General features: G+C 39.3%; 1 protein-coding gene across 2 annotated transcripts in view; it reads right to left on the bottom strand.

Moving 5' to 3' along the window:
- Positions 1-1,704: 1,704 nt before the first annotated feature.
- LOC134402647 (glypican-5-like) overlaps positions 1,705-26,255 on the bottom strand; it is a 505,390-nt gene continuing 480,839 nt past the window's right edge. For both annotated transcript variants that reach the window (XM_063132253.1, XM_063132254.1), the window contains one exon: positions 1,705-4,072. In XM_063132253.1, coding sequence (XP_062988323.1) covers positions 3,882-4,072 — 191 coding nt within the window. In that variant the 3' untranslated portion in view covers positions 1,705-3,881. The remainder of the gene's footprint in view (positions 4,073-26,255) is intronic.

The following is a 26,255-nucleotide window of genomic DNA, read 5'->3' as shown; positions in this document are numbered from 1 at the left end:
CAATGCTAAGCACTTGTGTCCATGACTTACGGACAAGACCATATATCCCATTAGAATGTAAACCAGGTATACTGGAATCATGATAGACACAAGATATTTAACTCAGACCATTTTAAAAGCCTACCATAGGGATCTCCTCAACCTTTTGGGGTCAGGAGGCACATTTGGAATTTTGAAAGAATGTCATAAGTGCTCTCACAAAATGGCTGACTCAGGGGTCTTGTCCATTCAGAAAATGGCTGTCATGGTGGGCATGGCTGATAACAAAACACTTGTTTCCCACAAAACAAACTGGTGAGATGAAAAGAAAATTAACTTACCCAAGAATCTAAGAAGAAGGCAGAGGTGGGGGCTAAGCTCCAAAACATCTTTATTGTGAACCCCAAAAAAGATGGTGCTGGAGGGCAGCACTTTGCTTTGCAGCATTCCATCCATCCTTTTAAAATTAATTTTAAAAATCTTAAGAAATAAAATTAGAATCAAAAGCGTCAGGGAGCCTGTTGGGCAGCAAAAGAGGTGTCTGCGGCACATTGGTGCTCATGGGCACAGTGTTGGAGACCCTAGTCGTACCGTGTAAGAGCACGGTTCTAGATCAAAAACATTTTATAAGTGTACAAGTGCAATGAATGTATAAAAGTAGCAATACATTCTTCCCACTTTCTACAATAAATATTCCCTGCCTGGAGAGCATTTTACACGGGTACTAATTAGGTGCACAGAAAGGGCATAGTGGACAAATTACAGATCCTCTTATAGCAGACAAAGTGAGCAAATGTTAATTGCTTGTATCATACAACTAATGATTTTTAGCATGGCGGTGTTATATTAGGTGCAAATAGTGTGACTGCAAATTATTGTTTAATAGCAAAAAAAGAAGATGAAATGCAATGATAAAATGTAAACTATGGAACTCTGTGTTATGTTTTTAATGCATTTTGCATAGAGATAAAACAATTTATTATTGCTCTCTAATTTTAAATTTGGTGTATTTATTGAAATTGTAATGTTGATTGGCTGCACTATACCTATCTGAATTAAAATACCCCCCTTCACTTTTCTGAAGAGGAAAATCCCTCTGCAATTGCTTTGTAGAACGAGACGGAAGCATCTGTCTAATTAACGTTAGGTCTGACTGCTTGCAAACCTGTGTTCAGTTAGAGAAGCACAGAAGACCATTTGCTGCAATCCTCCAACATATGAATTGTGTTTCCTCTTGAACTATTTTAATATGCTGTGTAAAACACTCATAAGTACTCGTCTCCAAAGGATGGTGCTGACATATGCAATATATTCCTCGCATGATGCCACATGCAATTTTCCAGTGTGAATTTGCAACATTTGGTATATTTTGGAAAAGTCAAATTCATTTTTTCTTTTTAAAGTCTATAAATGAAGTGTTCCTGTCCAAAACCTTTTAAAAGTTTAATAGAGGAGACTGCTGTTATTTGTTCAGCAAGATTTCTTTCTTTGCAGATGGTAATTAATTGTAAGAGCTTAAATGTGACTGCAATTGGTGTCTTGTATTATCTTCATTGGGGAATCATTCCTAGTGTGAACTATAACAAGAAGAAGCCCCTTTTCTCTCATCAGCTGTCATCCAACTGGGGTGACAAAGAATCCAGTATTGTTAACCCATGTGTTCATGATGAGTCGAACTGTTTTCAGAGTGGCCGTGAGATTTTTATTTATTTTTTGTAATTGCTACATATGGCACTCTCATAATTTGTCTATTTATTTAAAGGCTTTTGGATGTACTGTCTCAACATTTTTCACTCATAATCAATTTGACAAAAGTGCTTACGATTGGCTGGGTCATGACCTTAAATTTTAAAACATGAAGAGAAGGGCATCTAATAATAAGATACTAATCTAATAATAAGAGACTAAAGGCAGTGTTTCATGATGCATTAACTTAAGTATGCTCAACACACATGAAACATCATGAGCATGAGGGATGTGTGCATTGGATGGGCCACCAAAGTAAATTCGGCAGCCATTGAAGGCAAAGAATTTTATGTGACATCTAACTCCAGCAGCTACAAAGAACAGTTCTCTAGTTATGCCTTACACTTTCATCCTACTAGGACTGATGCACTAGACTGAGTACAGATTGTATGTAAATCAATTTACTGAAGTAATTGCTTGTACACACATTTCACACCCTCACGCGCACACCCACCCACCCAAGGCAAATATTTTACATTATATCTTATAAAACTGTACACTGTAATATTCTGTATCATGAAAACTCTTCAGTTATGTGAATTATTGGCTTGGTAGTAAATAGAAATCTGAGACATAATGACAGTTATAATTATTAATTCTACTCATATTGTAGTGTATAGATTTTCAATGACATTGTAAAAACAGTTGTCAAAAATACATGTATTAGCTCTCTCCCATCTAATGGTGGTATTGTAACTCCTTGTCACACTATAAAACACATCATTTTTTAAAATAATTAAAACACCCTCATTACAATAACATGGAAAATAGCAAATAAGAAAATGTATCATTCTAGGGTGATGTTTGTTTCATAGTTATTTTTCCTATCACAGCACAATAAAACATTGTCATTAAATAGCAACTATAGGACATGCTGCACACCAGAGATCTACAGAGCATCGGTACCCCTTTTGGGGATATAACAGGGATAACTGTTATTTTTCTGGTACCTAGATGTAAACATTTGCTCCAATTCAGCAAGGACAATCCATAGACCGATCCACTTCTGGATCACACCTCATGTGTGCAAAAGGGATGGTGAGTACATTTTCCTGGGTTGAGGTCATGCACAGACAGGTGGTTGGCCCTGAAAGCTCTAACAATGGCGAACACCTCTGTGGACCTGTTCTGACAACACGCTAAGCCATGATAGTTTAGCATTTAGCGTGTCATGTGAATGGTGGTTTTCTTAACCATGGTGGCTACATAACCACAGTCGAACCATGCTCACTAACCACTTGCTGCAAAAGGGTTAGCAGCCCTAACCATGGCTTAGCATGTTGTCTGAACAGGCCCTTATGATGGGCACTGGCTGACTGATTCCAGGCTGTGTATCAGGACCTCTGGACCTGGGCTTTGGCTATCTCCATTGTTACAACATCCAGGCACTATAACAATGTAATGCTCTCCCTTCCCTCTTTTTCATTTGTTAGACATTCACAACATAGTAAAGTCTTAAGCACATGGTAATGAAATACATAGGTAGGGAAACACTTCTGTATGTTTCAAAATAACTTGGACAGTGTGTCTACATGTTGCTAAATGATTAAGGCAACTCTACTGATACATTAAACACAGCATATGGTTCTTATATTGCTTTCTACATTCTAAACATAAAGAAAGAAAGGTTCAAACATGCTATGATTTTCTTGACTACTTTGGATTTTATCCAATGGGTAGAGATAGTGCTGTACTTTGCTTATAATATAGTGGCTGATCCCTACAGATACAACATTATTGACCTGTACCTGAAATCTGATTATTCAATGGAACTCATATGAAAGATTAAATAGACAACAGTCCATTATCCAATGAGTAAAAAGGGGGCGGGGGAAATTGCCAACATATTAATTTACATCTTTAACATTCTTAATTGTATCTATCACAATAACTTAATCTACTCAGCTTTCTTCTCTTCATCCTTTTTACATCTTGAGTAGATGAGATGTTAGCAAGAACCATCTCCAAAACACTGTGTACATACTGATGCTTGCTGTTAGCCAGTCCCAGACTAATATTTAGCACTTATACTAACATATCACATAATACTAGAGCGCACAATTTAGAGATCCACTTAGCTTTGTTTTCACTTGGATAAGGCTGTAGGTATAAATGACAGTGAGCAGAATTTGCACAGTTACTGCAGTGTAATGCAGCTATGACAAAGGTTGCCACAAAACTGTTAGGGCTGTAATAATGATGAGGAAGGAAGTGGAAACTTGATTGGCCATATTTCTGTCTTCGTTCTGTTTAGTAGATGATTTTACTGTAACTGTGGTTATGGTGTCCATCTTTTTCACAGTTGTTTTGGGTTCACTCTTTTCTCCTGGAATCACTCCGAGAACATCTGAAGGAAAACACAAGCAAAAATGTAAGTTGTTTGGCTCATTATGCCAATCACAAAATGCTAACTTAGATAGCCCCGGCGCCCTTACAATCTCTCCATCTATAATAATAAAAGAAGATGCGTGCCTGTCTGTCCATCAGCACCACAGCTGTGAAATCAAGACACTGAAACTTGGCATGCATTATAAGGGGAGCCTGGGATTGTGTACCTTGGGGTTATTTTGTTTTTAGAATGCATTAATTAATTTAAACTAATTTACATGAGTCCTTGTGTTATGAGTCTCGTGTGGTGCAGAGTGGTAAGCAGCAGTTACTGCAGCCGAAACTCTCCCCATGGCCTGAGTTCGATCCCAGTGGGAGCTGGTTCTCAGGAAGCTGGCTCAGGTCGACTCAGCCTTCCATCCTTCCGAGGTTGGTAAAATGAGTACCCAGCTAGCTGAGGGAAAGGTAACTGCGACTGGGGAAGGCAATGGCAAACCACCCCACTACAAAGTCTGCCAAGAAAACTTCAGCGAAAGCAGGCGTCCCTCTAGGAGTCAGCAACGACTCAAGTGCTTGCACGAGAGGTTCCTTTCCCTTTTGTCTATGTTTTAAAGCCCACAGTAATTTCCATAACCAGTGCATAAATTTACAACCAATGGTTTCAAGCCGGGGGTGGTGGTGGAGTAGTCCAAGGGACAGAGTTATACCGCTGTCCCCTCCCCTGCTGTGGGTTCAGACTCCCTCAAGGCAATGGAGTGTACAGACTCCTCCCTCCGGAAGCTATAAGGATGCACCACAACAGGGGTCATGCCTAGGGGTGAGAGTGGGCATGGTTTTACTCAGATGAGGCAGGCACAATGTGTCAATGTGTTCAACTCTGACAGCTGTGTAAGTTCAATTGAAGGCTTCAAACTAAGTGCTATTCCAACCCATGCAAAGGCGTTTCTCAACTGGCCATACATTTCTACAGAATTGTCAGTGGCAGAGCACATTTCTTTGGTGAATTTCCATTTTTTATTAAAATCTATTCACTGAGCAAGAGACAAACTTTGTTTTATGTTTGTACACCCACACTACAGGCCTAGGCCACACAGGGCTTTCAGGCACCATTGCAATAAAAATAAATAATAATTACAATCTGTAATTGCTTAGAAAACCAAAGCATTAATCCATTAAAAAAAGAGCTTTTTTTTTTTAAAAAAAAGCTAAAAAATATTCTCTGAACTTCAATAGCAAATTCCTGGAAGAAACTGGATAGGTGGCATGTATGCAAGAAATTATTATTTATTTATATCCCACCTTTCCCCCAGTATTGGGACTCTCTCTCTCTCTCTCTCTCTCTCTCTCTCTCTCTCTCTCTCTCTCTCTCTCTCTCTCTCTCTCTCTCTCTCTCTCTCTCTCTCAAATCTGAGATCACTCTCTGCAGGCCAGTTGCTTCAGAGAACTATCAATACACTCTCCCTGGATCATAAAAATTAGTTTATTCCATTTGAAAATACAATCTCTCAGTGATATAAATCAGGAAGGAAATGCAGTGTTCCCCTCAGCTTTATCATAAGACCAACATTCATCTGGGGGAAGAATAATGGCTTCTAGAATGTACTCAAGGTTTGCTGCAGGTAACGGCGATGCAAGAGAATAGAACAGCTGCCAGCTCTCCTTCATTGCTGTTAATATAGTTGCAGACACAGTTCCCTTTCAGTTCACTGGAGTTGGTTCAAGAGTGAAAAGCAGGGGAGGCTGGTGGCTCCAATGCCAGTGGGGTAATGAATCCGCTCTGGGTTTCAGTCAGAACTCTAAAGAAGGTATCAAAGGTGTTTCAGACTCTGGAGAGCATCTTTAGAGTTCTGACTAGAACTCTGAGATCCAGAGTGGCTTCACCACCCCACTAACTTCAGAGCCACCAGCCTCCACTGGACAAAAGAAAATGAGTTTTCCATTCCTCACCCTACCTCAACAAAAAGTGAGCTGCTCAGTGGGCTGCTTTTAAAGCACTGCTTATCTCAGATTCCCCCCCCCCCCTTAAATATATTTTTTTTACTTGTACAAACCTTGGGGTTTCCCCAAGTCTTTTTATACTCCCCAGGTGTGTGTGTGTGTGTGTGTGTGTGTGTGTGTGTGTGTGTGTGTGTGTAGTTTTGGCAAGAGAAGCATTGGTAGTTATGCCTGAACATCAGAACGAGAGGGAATGATTAAGAATAAATCATGGGAATAGGTGGTTTTCTGACAGCCCCCGGGCCCTCTTTCCATCACTGTCATTCTCTCAGCTGCGGTAAAGGCACTATTCCTCCATTGCCTCTTATATCATCTTGGTCTGCTGACTTCAGCTCTCTTGAGCCTACTGATTAAATAAAGACCTCACTAAGTTAAATCTATTCCTCTCTTTCACTTGGCCATATCCACCGTTGTAACTTGATTGGCCTCTATAAATTGGCGGGGTTGGTATGTATGAATTCATTTATTTCTCCGATATTGACTTAACCAAAACATCTGAGGCAAGATTGAATGCTATCAAAAAGGGAAAAAAGAAAGGGTTGGGGGTGGTACGTTGGCTTTTAAAAGCTTTCCCCTCGGTACTCACTGCTTAATGCACTACATAACAAGCGTTAAATAATACATTAGGAAAATCTGCCTTTAACCTTTCTAAGGGAAGGACTTCAACGTTAATTCCCTCTTTCGCCGTGGTTTCATAGCAAAGACTGTTCCACATGATGGTATGTACAGTTATTTAGATTGGAAAAGGTGGAAGGTTAGATGTGCAAACAGGGCATTTTGTAAATCTATCTTTAAAAATTAAATATATGGTGTTTGATAAAGTATTGTAATCAGGCATGGCTGCCCTTTCACTGGCGAAATCTAAGCTTAGCAGGTATGTGATGTTTTATTCACCTCTGACATCTCTTTAGACAAAAAAGAAAAAGAAAAAAGGAAGCAGCTGCCTCTTAAATATCGGATGTACTAGGTGCTAATGCCTGGGAGACCGTAATACTGAATCTCAGGCACTTCCATGCTATTATTGTAAATAACTTTCAAATGCTATCTTTGGCTACAATGCACTCTCAAAGGCAAGAATGTAGGGAGCTCCTTCAGGAGCAAGAGAGAGCAAACAGTCATTTTAGCCTCCACCCTAGAGTTGAAAGAATCTGTTAATTTCTGGTTCATGACACTTTCACATGCTTTTATGCCTAATTCCATTGCGTTGACACATTAATGTGCAATTTAATATGTATTATATACTTAAAATACATATTTAAATATGTATTGTAACACATATTTTCTGTCTGTCCATATGTCTGTCTGTCTCTCTGTATTTTTGATCAAAGTATTATTTAAATACTAGTGTAAAGCCCATGTCACCATGGGCACTAGTAGTCTGCTCCTTTCCTGCTTATTTTTACCCTCAGCCCTGTCACCACAGAGAGGCTCATGAATAATGCAAATGGCTCATGTATAATGACTCTCCCCTCTGAAATTTGTGTGTGGTGTGGCCCTGCCCCCTCCCTCCCTTGTGCATTTCGTTTGGTCACCTCTGTCCCCTTCCCCTCCCCCACTGGCAAAGGCAGTCTAACCTCATGGCTGTGCTGGGGGAATGCCTTTGCACCCCACTGATTGGCTGAGTAGGCCTGTTTGTCGTCCCACTAGTGGAGAGGCTTTCCTGTCTGTTTGGTATGGAAGAAATTAATTGCTATTAAAGATCGAGCTTGGAAAGATCTACAAGGAACCTCAATAACTAAATGGTATAATAAGGTATAGGAAGTAGCACTAATAGAAAAATTAACTCAAAAGTTATGTATAGCAAAAGGACAAAAAAATCAGATATGTTTGCCGCTGAGTGGGGGACCTTTATTACATATATGAATAAAAATAGTAACACACATCCAGTCCCAAAAGCTTTCTGGAATATTTGGTCTACATAAAACATAATCATTCCTTTTAATGTAACATCTATGTTTTCATTTGCATTTGTAATATACCTTAGAGGTTTTTTTTATCTTTTATTTATTTAAGCATTTTTATCCTGCCATTCAGCCAAAAAAGGCTCTCACGGGGGCTCACAAATAAAATTCTTGACAGTCCCTGCCCACAGGCTTACAATCTAAAAAACATGACATAAAAGGAAAGGGGATTGGGAGGGAGGAGGAGGAGGAGGGGGAAAAGCAAAGCAAATTCAGGCACTACATTCTTAGTTAAAAAAGAAGTAAAGTTTTACTTTATCTTCTATGACCATGTTCTGTACTAAATCTCCATATGCTGTCTGAATTATAACGAATATAATTCTCTTTTCTCTTTTTCTTTTTTCTATTTTTGTTTCTTGTTTTGTTGTTTTGTTGATTATTATAATTGTATCTCTTGTATATTTTCAATGAAAAATTAAAAAATAAAGCTCGAGCTTTGAAATTTTTTGAACTTTCAAAATTTTCTGAATATCTACACTGCTCAAGATTGAGTTTAAAACAAAAATGAGGGAAATTGGTCTGGTAGATATCGAGTAATAAGCCTTACACTACTGGATTCTTGTATAGATTTCTAAACTTCTGAGATATGTATTACAATTTACCCCAAATGAATTCATTATTTCCTTAGAAAGTAATGAATTCATCCATGTAATCTGAGATGCATCTCCTTTAATTCAAGATTGTGTTATTTGTGTTGAGCATGTACTATATGAAACACCATCTTGGGAGCTGAAGTTTGGAACTGCATCACCACATTATGTACCACTTCCTGATTGGTTGTTTCCACATAGCCTTTCTAAGTTATGTTTACTTGTGCTCAGTGGTATGTATATGGAAGAGAGATATCTGGATTGGTATATGAAGATGTATACAATGTATATGGCTGTTCCATTGAACATGATTGATTTGTGGAAAGAGTTCAAATGCCCACATTTCCCTAAAGAGTTCAAGTGACATCAATACATTGCCTTCTGAAAGAAAAGGAGGAAAACAACTCAGTGCATGTACAGAAATGCAGTACTTTAGATGCAGACGTTGCATGCTCCAAAGCTTGCAATAAATTCTAAAACTAATAATGAATTTATAAGACAGCGATCCAAGATTGCTACAGAAATGAGCATTACAGATGCATGAGTTTTGACCAACAAGCAGACTAATTACAAATAGCTAGTTGTAACATTAGGAGAACTGCAAAATCTGGTGGATAGGTATGTTTCAATTCACTTATGAATTTGAGAGATGCTGATCAGGTAATTTTGTATAAGAATTTGCAAAGATTGGATTCCTCAGACATCCCTACCCCATCACTGCAGTGTTCCCTGAGTGCATAAATCGTCTCCCATATAAGAATGTTTACCATTCACTCTTCTGGAAAAATGTCAAATGCTGCACCTGGGAACATTGCTTCAAATTTCATGTTCATTAGATTTTTTAAACCCACCCTTCAATAAAGTTACCAGGATATCTTCCACTAAATAAAAATACAATTCATAAAAAATAGACAAAAACAGACAAAAACAGTGGGAGCACCTACATTTGATCAAAGAGGAATTTAGAGGCCAGGTGAAGACCTTTTTATTCTCCCAGCATTTTAACAGTTTATAAATAAATTTTAACTCGGTGTTTTAAATTTGTAATTTTGCATTGCTGCTGTTTTTATCTGGTTGAGCTTTTATATTGTATTTTATATTATGGTTTTATACTGTTGTTTTATACTTCGAATGGTTTTAATTTTTGTGAACCACCCAGAGAGCTCTGGCTATTGGGCGGTATAGTAATGTAATGTAATGTAACAAATAAATAAGAGCAACATAAAAATTAATCCACTTTGTGCTAGAAGTTCTTAAAATGCTTGGGAAATAAAGAAAACTTCATCCGGTGCTGAAAGGGTGAGAATTTATTTCAGTTTGTTTTGATAAGGTCTACCAAAATCCACAAATTGCTTGATATTTGTAATGGAAAGGACTTGAGATTTTAAAAATCTAAATGTAAGAGAAAGTGATACTGACAGAATCATCCTTCCAAAATAATAGATTTTTAAAAGCATTAGTAAATATATTCATAACAAATACATACAAATAAAGACCTTTCCCAAGTATTATTTGGTATTGTGTCTTTAGTATTTTGCAGTATACTCCATATGCTTGGCTTCTCATAAAGCTTATATATGAAGACAAGTGTTTAAGGAGATACCAGGTATCAGACATCTTTCTCTTACTCAAGATTACAAAGCCTGTAGGTCTCTCATCACCTAGAAATAATAACTGTCAAAGTACTAAGGACAGTAAAGATGTTATCTTAAGCACAGCCAATTATTAACTATATGCACTCAAAGGAAGACTTCATCAAAAGTTTAATAAGGAAGAAATGGTGCCAAGGTTAGAGAAACTCACCTAACTACCTTCAAAAGCAAATGCCTGAGGATCTAGGGATCACACAGAATTACTTCTTTCACAAATGCCAAGATTCATCAAAAACTTCAGCAGTTACTAATCTTAAAAATCAACAATAAAAGAAGGGGAGAATACCTGGGATAGGTGTAAAGGACAAAGAACAACACCTGCCATGGCTAGTGAAGGAGAAACATGTAAATAATGACTAACCCAAGAACGTCCCTCTCCCACAATACCTATAAATAAGAAATGCCATAACAACAAAAGAATACGAAGGTGTCCAAACTGGGACTGTGCTCTAACACTTCAATCCTAGAAACCACAGGTAAATACATAGGGCCCAATCTAGTTGTAGTTGACTGGCAAAGCCCTCTATGGCCTTGGTCAAGAGTACTTCAGGCCTCTTCTCCCATATGAACTCCCTGGTATGCCGAGGTTGTCACTCAAGGCCTCACTTTGTAAAGATGGTGACAAGAAGCAGGATCATTGAGGTTGTAGCACCTTCATTGTAGAACCCCCTAGCCACCAAGCAATCCTTGGGTTTTTTTTATTGTTAGCTCCAATGATTTTATTTGGTTATATGTCACCTTGAATTCTTTTCATTGTGAATGAATGAAAATAAATATTTCAGAAGGCATTTGAAGGTTTTAGGTGAATGCTGTTTTAATCCCATTGGAATCTTTCAGTTATGTCTGTTGGTCTGGTTTTATCTGTTATCTACTGATATGGTTTTAGGCTGATTTTATTGTTTATAATTTCTAAGATGCCCCTTGGATATTCCTTTGAGACCAAACGATGGGCTGATTTGTGACCCCAGAAAGCACATGAAGACACTCACCCTAATCTGCATTGCACTTCAGATGAGAATGCACATCTACAGAATATTCGGAGATGCATGTTTGCCTCCTGTTTCAACAAGGGACAAGTGCACAGAAGGCTTTTCCTGCATGAACAATGGTGTGCATACTGGATGAATGTTGCTTTTGTGTTAGTGTAAACAGAAGGAATAATCATTGTACAAAAGAAGTTTTGATTGATCTTTAGAATGCCAAAATTAGAAGACATTCTTGGGAAAGTGTAGAAATGCTAAAACAACAACATCACAACACAACAACAAAAATTGTTCCACTATCTAGTAGCTAAACTCGACAACGATTGCTGGGACTTAGAGAACCAAATGACTCATATGGAAATTGCAGATATGGGGGTTACAATGCAGATTGAAACCACAGCAAGGGGCAAAGGATTAAAGCCCCCCTACCTCCACACTATAGTTCTAGTCTGGATTGGGTCTCCTGTACTATACTTGAGTAGGAAAGAAAAGAACAGATGTAGCTACCTGCTTGCTATGTATTAAAATAAATGTATGGATTGGCTCTTAGCCAGTCACAGCTAGTGCTAAGACTTAAGTTCCTAGAAGGAGAAGATCACCAAGACTTATGAACTCTATTTCATCTGCAGAATATGTGCAGATGGAATAAGAAGCGATGAATCATTATGCTAGACAAGTGTATAGGCCCTGTAGAGTTTGAAGGGAGATGGAGATTTTTGGGGGGTTGGGGGGAATCTAAGCAAACAGACTAATTGCAGGTGGCTTGAGCCACTTCAAACATTTATTGGCTGAAGTTCTTCTTTTTCTTCTTCAACAACACATCGAGGTGGCAAGTTTTGATGTGATAAATTGTTTTCATGTGGAGACACTTTTTCTATCTGTAAACTGATGTGGTGAAGTCCTGCGAGAGGAAAATCCCACACATGGTGTTGAATGAGCTCTTCATAGGTTGTGGAGGGGCTGTAGCTTGGTGGAAGAACACATGCTTTACGTGCAGGCTCAATCTTTGACATTTTCATATAGGGCTGGGAAAGATCCTAACCTGAAACACTGTAGAGCTGTTACTGGTCAGTGTAGACACAGTTGAGCTAGATGTACCAGTGGTCTGACTTCATATAATAACTTATTTAGTATTACATGTTATATTATGATGATGATGATGATGATGATGATGATGATGATGATGATGATGCTTGGATCCCTCATCTGCTCACTGAGTACTTGGGGAATGCACAAATAAAACACAGGAGAAACTTAGCCTAACTACTGGGCCTGGACAGGTAGAAGTTGTGGGGAGGGGTAGAGTCTCATGGTGCATTTAAGAGTGTAAATATTTGAGAACCTTTTATTCGGCCAGTTCACATGTCATGACAAGCCAGAATTCCAGGGGAGTTCTGGCTTACTGATATCAAGCAGTGTGCTTTGTACACTCCCCAATTGCATCCGCTTTGCACTTCCTGTAGGTGAGTGGAGCTAAACAAATGATGGATCCTCCATCATGGTTTGTTACCATGACATATGACTTATCTTTCTCTGAACAATGGTTTGTTGTCGGCTTATGACTTTGACTTGTTTGGGGTGAATCAAATGACAATCTTAGCTTCAGACGTCACAATGAGCAAACCATTGATGGTGGGTCGGTGGTTTGTTAGCCAATCCTGCTAGCAGGAGGAACCAAGCAGGAGTGATCAGGTGACATGGACCAGCATGCTTGCTTGTTCATGATAAGCCAGGATTCTCTGGAACTTATCATGATGTGTAAATTGGGCCACTGATTTTATCATTCTCATAGGAACTGCAAAATGCCCAAACCTTTTAGTTTCTACAAATATGTCCTTCAAAAGATACGTAGCTGACTGTACAGTCAACTGACTTTTTAACCACCTAATTCCACAGCTGCAATACTGAATTTGAACAAGACGGTTTTGGAGTATATTGGTTGTTGAATTGAAACCTAGTACGTCATTCTCAAATGTATCTATTGGAAAGTTAAATTAATCAATTTCAGTATAGCTTATTCCATGTAAGTGTATTGAGGATTGAGGTGTAGGCTCATTGAACTCAGTGGGGAATTACTTCTGAAAAAGCCTGCACAAGCTCAGGCTGCATGAGTTTGTGCCATGGCCTTGATAAGTTATCACAAGGAGATTAAGTCACATGACAGCCATCTAGAAGAAAATGCAAGCATGTTTATGGCGATATTCAGTAACTTGATGGGCTCTCCTCTGATCAAACAGACTGTTTTGGTTGACAGCTTTGTGAGAAAATTAAGGAAAAGTGCAACCTGGTGGAACAGGCTCTTAAATTACAGTAGATGCTGCACTAGTGCTATTACATTTTTATCACCTTTGGTATCACTAGCTGAAATTGCTTTTACGTATCCAAAACAAGGAGCCCTCAAAACAAGGTAATAACCATGAAATGTGCAGTTTTCCAGTAGCACCAAACTATTTTCAAATGATGCATTATCCTGCCATCATGACCAATACTAATTATTTTCAAATGTGGTTGTAACCGACAAATGGGAGAAATGAAAGATTATGCCTCTTAGAATGGAAGTGGAAATTAGAGAACCCTCAAACTGTCATGTCTGCAGAATTCATAATGCAGATCTGGGGTCCTAATGAATTCTTTTCTACTGAAGAGCTGGTTGAGGTAGTCAATTGATATTTATTAATGCAGTAGCATGCATGATTAATAAGTGTGGTTTGGATGCTTTTTCTGCTAGTTGCTAGACTTTTTGTCTTTAGAATGCCAGCACAAAAGTCCCGAGGCTTGATTCTGCACTCGGTAATTATTTTAGCCAACATATGGAAAGAGCAAGATATAAATACAATAAATACATAAATACGGAGTGGAATGAAGACTTCCAACACTAACAGCCAAGAGTTAAATGGCAAACACCAGTAGGGATTGTGGAGGGGATCAGTCTACATCGGGTCTGTGTCATTGTCAGATTTATACCTAGCCTTCTATTCCATTTCTGCATTCTTCCATGAGTTTTGTAGAAGAAAATCCATAAAAAATGCATATTTATATACGTGTTTAATTTTTTAAAATGTATTTTCACTCAAAATATGTATATTATGTATTGTGTCTCATAATATTCACTTTTATCCTCAAATATGCAATTTGATCTCAAAACTGCAATTTCACACATTTCCTGACTTGAGTACTGTGTTGCAACATTCAGAGAAGAGGGAATACATTTCACTCTTACATTAGTCTAGTAGGGGTACGAATGCGTGTTTGTTGGGGAGGCTGATCAGATCAGTTTGAAGTAGAATTCACAAAGATCAAATTCCTCAAACATCTCAAGACACAAGGGGAACATTTGATACGTGTGTGTGTGTGTGTGTCAAGTTTGTGCTGACACTTAGGTACATTTTGATTAGGATTGCTCCAAAGAGTAATTCCCCTTGAGTTAAATGGGGCTTACCTCTAAGTAGAAATGCACTGTTACTGGCTCAAAACCTCATCCAGGCAATCCAAGACCAGATAACCCATACACACATATAAACATTAAAATCAAAGCAAATATACTCAAATAATACAAGGAAATTATAAATAAATAATTACCCACATGTTTTACCTTTATAACGGGTTTTAATGCCTTATGTGCATATGTTCTGTGTTTTAGAATTTTAAATTTTGTATACTTGTTTTCATCTTAATTTTAGAATTTCTGTAAACCGCCCAGAGAGCCCCGGCTATGGGAGCAGTATATAAGTGCAATAAATAAATAAATAAATTGCAGTGTAAATGTCAAAGGGGCTGCTTTAGCGAACACAAATATGGGTTAGTATCTCTTGTTAGATATTAGCCATGAGTCTAAAGTTGCTTGTTCTTGCAGTTGACAGAGCAAAATATGATGCTATCCCAATATAAAGCAAATTAGAATCAAAACTGTTCATTTTGCATTAACTTAAAGAATGTAGATAAGAAAAGGCTAGTATGTTTATTATTTCTCTTTGACAGGTACTCTGTGTGATGTTTCTTAAAATCACAAAAAGGAGAAGCAGCTGACACAAAGAAATATAATCACACTTCCTTTTTAAATAAATGTTGTGTGAATTGTAAATGTGGCACTAGAGTAGGATTTGCTCACAAAGAAAAGAAAGCCCTATTCCTTGGATTCACATGAAAACTGTTTCAATCTCTTTTCTCTCTGCCCCACCTGTAAGTTTTTAAAAGAAAGATTTTTCTTTTTTAAAAAATCAGTTTTTCTACCCCCCAATACAAAATAGCTCACATTATAAAAAATAAATATACTTAAAACTCCTACAAAAATAAGATGGAAACAAAGGCCAGACCTACACCAAGCAGGATATAGCACTATGAAAATGGTATGGAAGCGGAATATAAAAGGCTGGAGCCACACTACTGCTTTATAGCGGTATTGAAGTGCACTCACAACTGTTGAGGGCCAATGACACATACCATATACCGCTTTCATACTGCTATATCCTGCTTGGTGTGGCTCCTGCCTTTTATATATTGCTTTCATAGTGCAATATCCTGCTTGGTGCAGATGAGGCCAAAATCTGCAACAAGGATGCCAAAACCAGTGACAAAACTGTAGATGAAACAAATTATGAACCAAATATATATAAGGCACAGCATAGAAAGCAATTTGGATAATAAAAACCAAATTAATTACAAAACTAATTGAGGGACTCATTTAAAAACGGCTTTATTGGTTGGATCCAGGATCTGTCTTTTGCAAGAGGAAGGGAGTTTCCATAAGAAAAAGGGCTCCTTTCATGGAAGACCCTCTTCCCAGTTCTTGAGGATTCTTCCCATTCCCACAAAATAGCTCACCCTGCAACATAGCTCTCCTGACTCTCTGTAGCCTTTGAGCTCCATCACACCAACGATTTAGTGCACTCTCGCCATGCTAGTGTGCGGATTTGCACCATGGTACTCACATGTCACCCTGACTATCCTGTTGACACCCCACCTCTTCCACAGCCTTTTCTGTCTTTTCCTAGAACACTTATAGTCTGGATTATTTTCCCTAAGTGTGTTTTCCTTTGTTGGGGGCGTGTGCTGTGACGAGAGCCTTGCTGTTGGCTTGAGAGAGCCTTGCTGTTGGCTTGAATGGATTGCATGGATTGCATTTTCCTGGCAGGGAAAAGCGATCTCTCCCAGCAGCTGGCTCCATGCCTCCATCTAAAACCCAAACCTTGCATCCCAGGCTCAAAAGTTTTTTTTTTAAAATCGTACAATGCCCCAATCTCTGCAGAGATAGGATTGTACTCCCTCAATGCCCCCAAAGAGCCAGACCAAAGGGTTGTTCCATTTTTGTAGGGCAGAAAGGTAGGACCTGTCTGGTTGGCAGGGCTCATCTGACAGGACCTGTCTTGCTAAAGCAGGAGAGGGAGGGAGGGAGAAAGAGCTGGAGGGAGAAAGAGAAGGGGGTTGTGGAGTGAAAGAGCAAATAAGTGAAAGAGCATTGGAGGTAAAAAATGCGGAGACAAAGCAGGGGGGAAATTATATGTGATGGAGCCCTTTGTAGGCAGCTGGAGGGTTTGCTGTGAGAAGGAGGAGGTGAGAACATCCACTTCTATTAGCGCAGTAAATCCTGTATGAACCTGGATCCAACCATGTATGTGTATATTAATTTGGGGTAGAGGGAAGTGCTGTGATGCTCATCTATCAATATGTTTGGTACATTAAGGATGCATTCCTATACACATGTATCTGGGAGTCATTCCCATTGAACTCTATGAAAATACTCTGAGTAGATTTGTAAAGGATTGCATTGTTAATGAATGCACCTCTGGTATACTGACTTGAATTTGCTGTGTAATCTTCAGCAGTGAGAAAATCCCATCCTTTGCCAAATCATGATCTTGGTGAGCCTGTGCTATCTCCAGCTATTGTTGTCATAAGTAACACAAGTAAAATTAACAACCCCGAAAAGAGAATGTGAGTTGTCTTCAGGGAAGTGACACACGGAACATATACATCATTTACAATGCTATATTTTCTTCTCATATGACATAACATAAAAGAGTTTCATTCTATATCGATACTGAATATTAAATCTTCTTTGAGGTGGTATTGTAAAAAAGACTGCCAGAGTGTTTATGTCTTCATTGATATACAGTTGCCAGAGCTAAGGACGGTAATTTTCATGTGGAACAATAAAATCCTACAAATACAAATCACCATACAAATAACTGTTGTGTGATAAAAAAGAAAGAAAAAAGAAAGGAAGGGAAGGGAAGGAGGAAAAAAAGAGCCAATTTGTTTCTTTTGGAACAAATAATTGAAAACCAAGAGGCAGATAATAAGCCAAACTGCACTGTAAAAAGTAAAATAAAACAACACTAATCAGAACATTTGTTTGTATTGTATAGAGCAGCCTTCTCCAACCTGGAGCCCTCTGAACTTCAACTCACAGCAGCCTCTGCTAGCATGGCCAATGGTCAGGAATGCTGGGAGTTGTAGTCCAAAACATCTGGAAGGCAGCAAGTTGGTGAAGGCTGGTATATAGCCTATTTGAAGAGTATATGGAAATAAATGAGTCCAGAGAAAATTAAGCAGGCTGACAGGTGAGTTTGAAATATTTGTTTTGTTAGACAATATGGGTTATTTAAGGTTTTGGATTTTAGAGTTGTGGAGCCTGATTAACTTTTCATTACACAGAAATGACTGGACAGCCATCTGTCATCGATGCTTTACACTGGATTCCTGCACTGACCAGGACCTGATGGCCTAAATGACCTCTTCCAATGCCACGATCCTATGAAAGACAAGCATATATTGCAAACCAGCAGGAATTAGTGTATAGCCTGGCATGCAACAGGGGAGTTCTTGTTAAACACAAAGTTTCTAGTCCCTGTAATGTAACTTTCATTAAAATCAAGGAAGCAATTAAAGGTCATGATGTAAGCAAGCCCCCAACATTACTGCGATCAATGGTTTAAGCCACACATGGGAGCCTGATCCCGAATGCTCTTGACTACTCAAAAACATCCATTAAATTTAATGAGCATGGTGTGTGTGTGTGTGCGTGCATGTGTGTGTGTGTGTGTGTGAGAGAGAGAGAGAGAGAAAGAGAGAGAGAGAGAAATGCAGAAGTGGCTTCTGTGGCTAAACAGAAATGCCTGGTGCTAACTTCAAAGGCTAGGTATTTCTGCCACTCTAAGCACTTGGAAGTGATCACAGGCCTAGCACTAAAGACATCTGCTAAATATCATCCCACAGCTAGGAGCTGCAATTAAGAAGGAAAAATATTAGCAATAATTTAAAATGCCATGTCTGCTGACTTCATCCTGATGTTCTCATTAGCTTTGGGCCCAAAACAGGCTTCTCTTCAACTGAAACGGGGTGGGCTTTGCTTGCCTGCTTGTAACAAACATACTTCCCTGTTAATTTTTATTGCTTAATACATAGGTCAAATCAGAAGGGTAATTAAATTGCTTGTGGAGACCATTTGGATTGGGGAATGTAAACACTTCCTATTCCATTCCATTTCCTCTCCCATGTTCTTCAGCATTTGTGGGTAAGAGGACAAACTTGCATTTGATGTTAATTATTCACTTGCAGAAAATAATCACAGGAAAACCAAACTTATATTAGTCAAACATGGTTTGCAAATTTAACCTCATTTATAAAGGTTTCATGGTTTTAATTTAAATTAAATTTGACCCTGAACAATCACGGAATAGAGAAAGCGCCAGTTATTTGTGAACCAACTTATGTTGTAGAGAATATAGAAACTTTCAGGATATATGGAACTCTTCCAGTGGCTAGCCAGATGCTTACAAGAAACCCAGACGCATGGCAGGGAGACAACAGAAGTATGACATCCATTGTTTACGCCTCAGCCAATGCCTCAGAATACTAGAACTCAGGGTCACCTAATGCACTAAATTCACAACAGACAAAAGGAAGTATTTTCTTTTGCCTGTGGTGATGGCCAATTATATGGCTATAAAAGGGGACTAGACAGATTCATACAAGACAGGCCAATCAAAATCTACGAGCTGTGATGGCTTAATGGAACCAATGTCATCGAGTACTGCTGATTGCTGGGGGTCAACACTGGGGAAGGCTGTTACCTTCCTGGCTCATTGGAGAGCTTCCTGGAAGTGTCTGGCTGGTCACTGTGGGGGAAGCAAGATGCTAGAGTAAATGGACCTTTTGTCTTCTTATGTTCTAAAGCTCTCTAGACCATGGGTGGGAAAAAGGAGACCTTCCTATTGGAGACCTACTGAATTCCAGATGTTTTGGACTTCAACACCCAGCATTCCTGACCATTGGCCAAGCTGGAAGGGCTTTTCTAGGAGTTAAAGTTCCAATCATCTAGACACCTACCTTCTGCCCATCCTTGCTATAGACCACATTTATGCTATTTTTTAGGGGCAGGCAGAAGTTAGATTTCCAGATATTTGGGACTTCAGTTTTCAGGAGCCCCTCCTGACATGGCTGGTAATTGAAGTCCAAAACCTATTTTGCCCACCTCTGCCTATGGGAAAAGTCCATTGTGGGTTGCAGTCAATTGTGCCCAGGGTCAGATCAAATGGTGAACAAGACAACGACTAAAAATAGACTGAGTTTGCAGCACTGCATAGCACTCCCTCCCTCCCACAGTGATAGTCAATTTATTTGTATTCTGCATTTCCCACAATACATTGTGCTGAAGTGGCTCACAAAAACAAATACAATAGCCATAATTATAATACAGTATTTATGCACATGAAGTGAAAGAGGAAGCAATTTTCAGAGGGTCAGTTTGGAGAAGAAGAATGGATCTACAAAATCCAGTGAACTGGATGATGCTGAAGGCACCATAGAATTAGGCCAAGAGCCACCACAGGTTCCTCATCTCAGGTTAGGATGGCCACTTACGAAAAGAGGATAAAATTTGCACATGCTAATTCATAGTATAGATGCAAATTTATAAATAATGATCACAATTGAGATAGAAATACAGCACATCACGTGGAAGACTATGATTGATCAGGGGACCTGTGCACCAGCCTGTTCAGTCAGCTGTACAGGTCCCAGCTATTGATGGGCAAGAGTTCTTACAGTTCTTTATCTTAAAACTGGAATTGGACCAGAGAGCTCTTCCAATGGAGAGTGCTCTCAAATTGAGGATCGTCCTCTGTAAGCCCTTCTCACAGAGAGCAGTTCTCTGTTTAAGAGGACATCCTAACTCAGGTATAAATTTACAGGGGAAAAACACCACCTCTATTAAATGAGATGGCAGAAAATATTCACTTTTAGGTCAAAAGAAAGATTTGTTCCTTAATGGTAGATTATGGTCACACACACAGAGGAGAAATGATCAAAAATATTTCAGGATTATAATATTTTGCATAAGCAATCTCAGTGTTTGAAATAAATGAGTGAAAGGAAAGCATTAAGCAGAAGCAAGCAGCCTCTGACATGAGACATTTAGCTGCAGCTTTTCTTAGGCGTACATTTTTGGCAAAGATTCAACATCTCTCTCTCTCTCTCCCCTGCCCCCCTTTCACATTGACAGGTTTATCCAGCCAACCAGAACCTTAGCTCTATCACAGCTGACAGTTATTGACAGAGGGGTTGATTAGCACCATCAGTCTGTTGAATATCTGTATTGAGAAGAGCGCAATTCATGTAGAAACACCAAACTGGTTAAAAACATTATCTTATTAATGGCATGCTGTGAAACCAATGAACCCTTATCTCATCCAGGCGGATGAAGAATACCCAAATCAACATGGCTGTAATGGAGGCAAACAAGCAAGAATGAAAAATAAACTTATTTTGGAATGAATGCTTTGCTGAATAAACTGCATGCAATATGCTACTATTTGTACACATTGATATTCTTGGGCAATGCTTACCTACTGACACGGAAGGGGAGGAAAAATGCACTTGGGCAAACACTACAGTTTCAGTTCTTCATTTCCACTTTTGGAACAGCACAGTATAAGGTGATTGTCATTGAGGGTCGGACCTGGCAATGCAGCTGTCACAAGGATTGTGATCACGATTAAAGCCTCTCCCTTGAAGCATGACACAACACAGCACATTTCCATCCCAGCTTTGCACACATTGGTAGCAATCTAGATAGAAGATGTTAGATATGTCCAAGTCCCATTGAAGCAAACCAGATTTAGGCTATAATCCTAAATTTAATGGAAAAGTTCAGGTGTAATAGTAAACCATGGTTCAGGTTTATGAGAATGAGCTATAGGGAACCTTGGGCTTATGCATGAGGGAAGGAGATGGAAAGCTTTTGGTTTTGAGTAACTCACCATTTATCAATACGTCCAAACTTGAGAGACTGTGGTTTATTCTAGCTGTGGTTAGTTAAGAAACCGGGATATGAAATTATGGTTTGTTTCTGGGTTTTTTTATTGTTAAAGGAATCAAACAGAAGTATGATGAAAACCATGTCATATAAAGCGATGAAGATTGTCAATGGAATTCACCTATTTCCAGAATGTGGATATAATGTTGGTCTAAGACTGGGAAGATCTAGGTTCAAATCTTTGCTCAGTCTCTCAGCCTAACTTTCTTTACAGGGTTGTTGTGAGGATCGACTTTGAGGAATTTGGAAAAAGGGGTTTTGATAAAAATAAATAAATCAGTCCTTTCCTGGTCACTGGTCTCTCTGGATTAGTCTAGGGCAGCTTTACCCAACCTGGTGTCCTCCAGATAATTTGAACTACCATTCCCAGCATTCCTGATCACTAGCCATGCTGGCTGGGGTTGATGGGGGTTGAAGTTGAAAATATTTGGAGGGTACCAGGTTGGGGAAAACTGATGGAGGGATATTTACATAAGAACTTAAGAACACAAGAAGTGCCATGCTGGATCCATCTAGTCCAACACTCTGTTCACAGGGTGGCCAGCCAGCTGTCAATCAGGGACAGGTGTGTGTGTGTGTGTGTGTGTGTGTGTGTGTGTGTGTGTTTGTGAATCAAGATCCATATTGGGCCAGGAGCAGTGTTGCCATTCTTTCTTCAAGAAACCCAGAGTGGCTTAGGTGAGGTTCCCAGGCAATCTTCCTTCGTATATTTTTAACAAAGTAGTTGTATCATATACCATTCTCTGTGTTCATATGGCAGGAGCATCCCACTGAGTTCTGGCCCACCTCAGATGCCAATATCCCTCCACAGGAGCCCAGATGTCCATGCTTGTTCCTTGGCCTTATCCCTTTCCCCCAGCTGCCAATTGTTTTGGTGGTTTCCTGATGTCAGGGTCTCTTCTATGTCCTGGACCCCCCGGACCCAGCTTACTGAGCTTTGTGGTGCTCATGGGTGCATTTGACAAGTGCCACACAGTCCGCAAGCGCCTGCAGCCATTCGCTTCTCCCTGCGTTTGCTTGTCCCTACATCCCCTGGCAAGCCACTGCCAATCAGCATGGGCAATCTGCAGCTGCATGGAACAAGGCTCTGAATCGGTATAAGGCAGATTTATACAGATAGATGACATTCTAAAGTTTCAATGCACAATTGATACTGACACGGATAGATTCAAGGGAGTACCCTTTAGTCCACAATGGCTGCGGTAATTCTTTTATCAAAAGGGAACTTTCTTTGGGGCACAGCTGATGCGTTAGCATGGTTTGTTAGGGCATTCAAGTATAGCACCTGATTTTTACTGATACAAGATGTCCTATCTGTCATATTTTTCATGGCAATCTGTGATTGATTACTAATTTCCATTTTGAGAAAGGTCTTCAAAGGGTAGGAGAACACCATAATGAACTTCACGAGACCTGACAATCTGCTGTGTTGGGTTTGCTGCCCTTGCTGTGTTTTATTATGCAAAGTGCATCAGTGGACCTCTCAAGACATAAATTATGTAAATATCTATTAAGAGACAAAACTGCAGATTACTCACCTAATACATAGAGCAAGAAATAAATAAACTGACTGCTTATGAACCCAAGCTCCAGATACGGATGGGTATTCAGAATCGAAACAAATATCCCATGGATATAGTAATGAAATTTACGTCGCAGACATTAACTGTTATGGAACTGCTGAAGTGAACGATGACACAGCTTCCAAGGTAGGGAGGGAGAATTTCATAACTGTGGAGCAGCCTACAAAAATGGCTCCCTTTTTGCCCTTATGTAGCATTCAGTGCAAGATGGCATAAAGCAGAGGGCTCATGTGAGAGCTCGGATAGCCTCCCCCAGCCTCATGCTCTCCAGATGTTTGCAGCCCCAGCCAGCATGACCAATGGGAGGTTGTAGTCCAAAACATTTGGAGGGCACCAGGCTGAGGATGTACGGAATAAGACTGATGGATGTAGGCCCAAGTTATTCTGAAAAAGTCCAATTCAGGATCGTGAATTATGATCAGAAAATTGTAGAACCCCAGCACAGATACCACAGCCTGCCCATAATATTATGCTTGTGATGACCTACCTGTCCTTGATTCAATCCAGGAAACTATTCCCGGCAAAGAGTTTGCTGAAGGCATGAGAAGGGTATAAGATCAGGAGAAAACCATCAGTGATGGGTGTTCCCATCAGCCACACATAAGAATGTCTGCAGATGATCATTACCTCTGTCAGATCTGGATTCAGCTTCATCTGGCTCACTAATATCCAGAAACCAATTATCGGTAGACATCAAGCAATCACAAGCCTGGTGTTAACAGATGACATGACAGGTTTTGGGAAATTTAACTACCCAGGAGAGGATGAGCCCAAGCCTGCTGTTTCCTCCCCGAGAAGTCAGTGTAGTAGCCAATGGAACCCCTTCCATTGGGAAATTAAAGATCACCCCAGCAGCCCTGCATCACTGAAAAAGCCTTCAGGGCAATGCTTCATGTCCTATTGGGAGGGATGCTCAGCAGCAGCAGCAGAGGAACTGGAGCACAACTCACATTCTCCTCCCTCAGCTATGATGCAGTATGCTAGGACCCTCCCAATAGGAAATGTTAATCACCCCAAGGGGTTCTGCATGATAATCACTTCAAAGGGGTCCAGTTCAGACCTCCAGTCAAATCACAGAGAGGCTTGCCTGCGGCCTACATTTTGGTCTTCCTGATGGCAGGTGAAGACTTTATTCTCCCAGGCATTTTATGAACTGTTCTAGTGCCTCTAGACCTTTGTTCTGCTGCTGATTTTAATTTGGCTTTATCATACTGCAATGCTTTTATTCTTTGCTTTTGGTTTTATTTTGGTTTTATTCTGTGCTGCTTTTTATTTTTTGTTTTCATGATTGAACTTTGTAATGTATTGTACACCAGTCAGAGAACTTCTGTTAATGGGCATTTTAAATGTACAGTAAGTAAGTAAGTATATACATACATGGAAGTGCTTTCTGTTTAAGAAAATGGAATGTAGAAAGCTGCTTTAAGAGGGAGGGAGGGAGGGAGGGAGAGAATGTGTGTTTCCAAGACAGCTGGTTTCAAGTCCTCCAGCTCTGTGCTTCCTGGATACTTCCCTGAGGGATGGTGCAGCCAATATTAGCTGCTCTGTACTAGCAGGAAAGATCCCCCCACTAATCTCTGAGTAACAGATTTTCTCACCCCTTCATTCCCTGATGGAAAGGCTACACAACCACAGCTGCCATTCGCTGACAATTCTAATAGTTAACTCATAATAACTCATAATAACAGCAGGGGAAAATGTACAAAACCACCTAGGTTTCTCAGAGAGGAGAATGGCAGAAAATGACGCATGTCTCACTCCTTATATAAAACAGTTTTTGTCTGTAGTGGGAATGATCTCTGAGTCAAACGAAGAAGAAGAATGTCCTGACCACTCCAACTCAGACTTCAAATATAAAAGGTCGAAACGCAAATGACAAACGTTTCTAGAAAAATAGAAAAGTTTATACACAGAATAACACAATGGCATATATAAAATCCACAAGAGAATACATCAAAAGCAATATACAATGATGAAAAATTGCAATGGAACCTCTTAATACTCCACATTCACAACTTATGCATGATGAAGGACAGAGAAGGCTTCTTATTGTATAGAAGCCAACATATACAATCTAACGCAGATGCACATGAATGAATGCCAGAAGCATTTTGATTCTACAGTCTTTTACAGTGGCACGTTTAAGGATTAGACAGACTTCTTCAGAATAAATCCAGAAGGCACAGTATATATCAAACTCTTGGAAGTAAAATTATGAAATAAGTTTGTTTTAGATCTTGCTTATATTGCCCCTATGTTGTGATTTTTTTCAAAAAAAGAGAGGTATGATTATATAAATTAAATTACAGTGAAAGAACTCAACATATAATTGGGGGAAACCTAAAAGTGGTCCTCCTAACCCAGCTAGGTCCACACAGACCAATAAAATATTCAGAAGAGCAGACTTATATCTAATTATTGTTTACAATAAGTAGCACTCTTTGTCTTTCATCATACATAGGTTGTGGTTCCCTCAACATTTTTTGTTTGTTATTATTGTATTTGCATAGAGAGAGAGGGGTGGGGGGGGAGAAGAATATGTAGTTTATGAATGTAGAGTATTAAGTTTTGTATTGCAATGTTTGGTCATTGCATTCTGTTACAGTTTTTTATATATTCCATTTCACTATTTTGTGTATAGAGTTTTCCATTTTTTCTAGCAACATTTGTGGGAATGATCTCCACATTCCATCTCCAAGTATATATAGTCAAAGAAAAGGGCAAATACTGGATTAAATCCAATGTTAGTTCCATTTAGAGTAGATCCACCAAAATGAATGGGACTCATGTTAGTTTTGACTAAGCTAAGTCCCATTGATTTCAATGGGTGCACTCTAAATAAGACTAATGTTAGTTTTAACCTACTGTGTTCAATAAATTGCAGGGTTACATTGCAATAATATCCTATAAAAACTGAGTTGATCATGGGGACGCACTTGACACTTGATACTACAAATCTGCTATCAGCATAGATGAATAGCTGAAAAAATACAGCCCTAGCATGCAAAAATAACTGCTGAGGAGCACAAATGCTGGATCAGTTGTAGACACAAAGATAAATGTACTGCCTAGCATGTAGACAAGCAAGGCAGAGATAGGAACACGTGGCTTCATTAAGATGGG

The sequence above is a fragment of the Elgaria multicarinata genome, chromosome 8, assembly GCF_023053635.1.
Source record: "Elgaria multicarinata webbii isolate HBS135686 ecotype San Diego chromosome 8, rElgMul1.1.pri, whole genome shotgun sequence".
Classification (NCBI taxonomy): Eukaryota; Metazoa; Chordata; class Lepidosauria; order Squamata; family Anguidae; genus Elgaria; species Elgaria multicarinata.
This window is presented reverse-complemented; position numbering and strand designations above follow the sequence as displayed.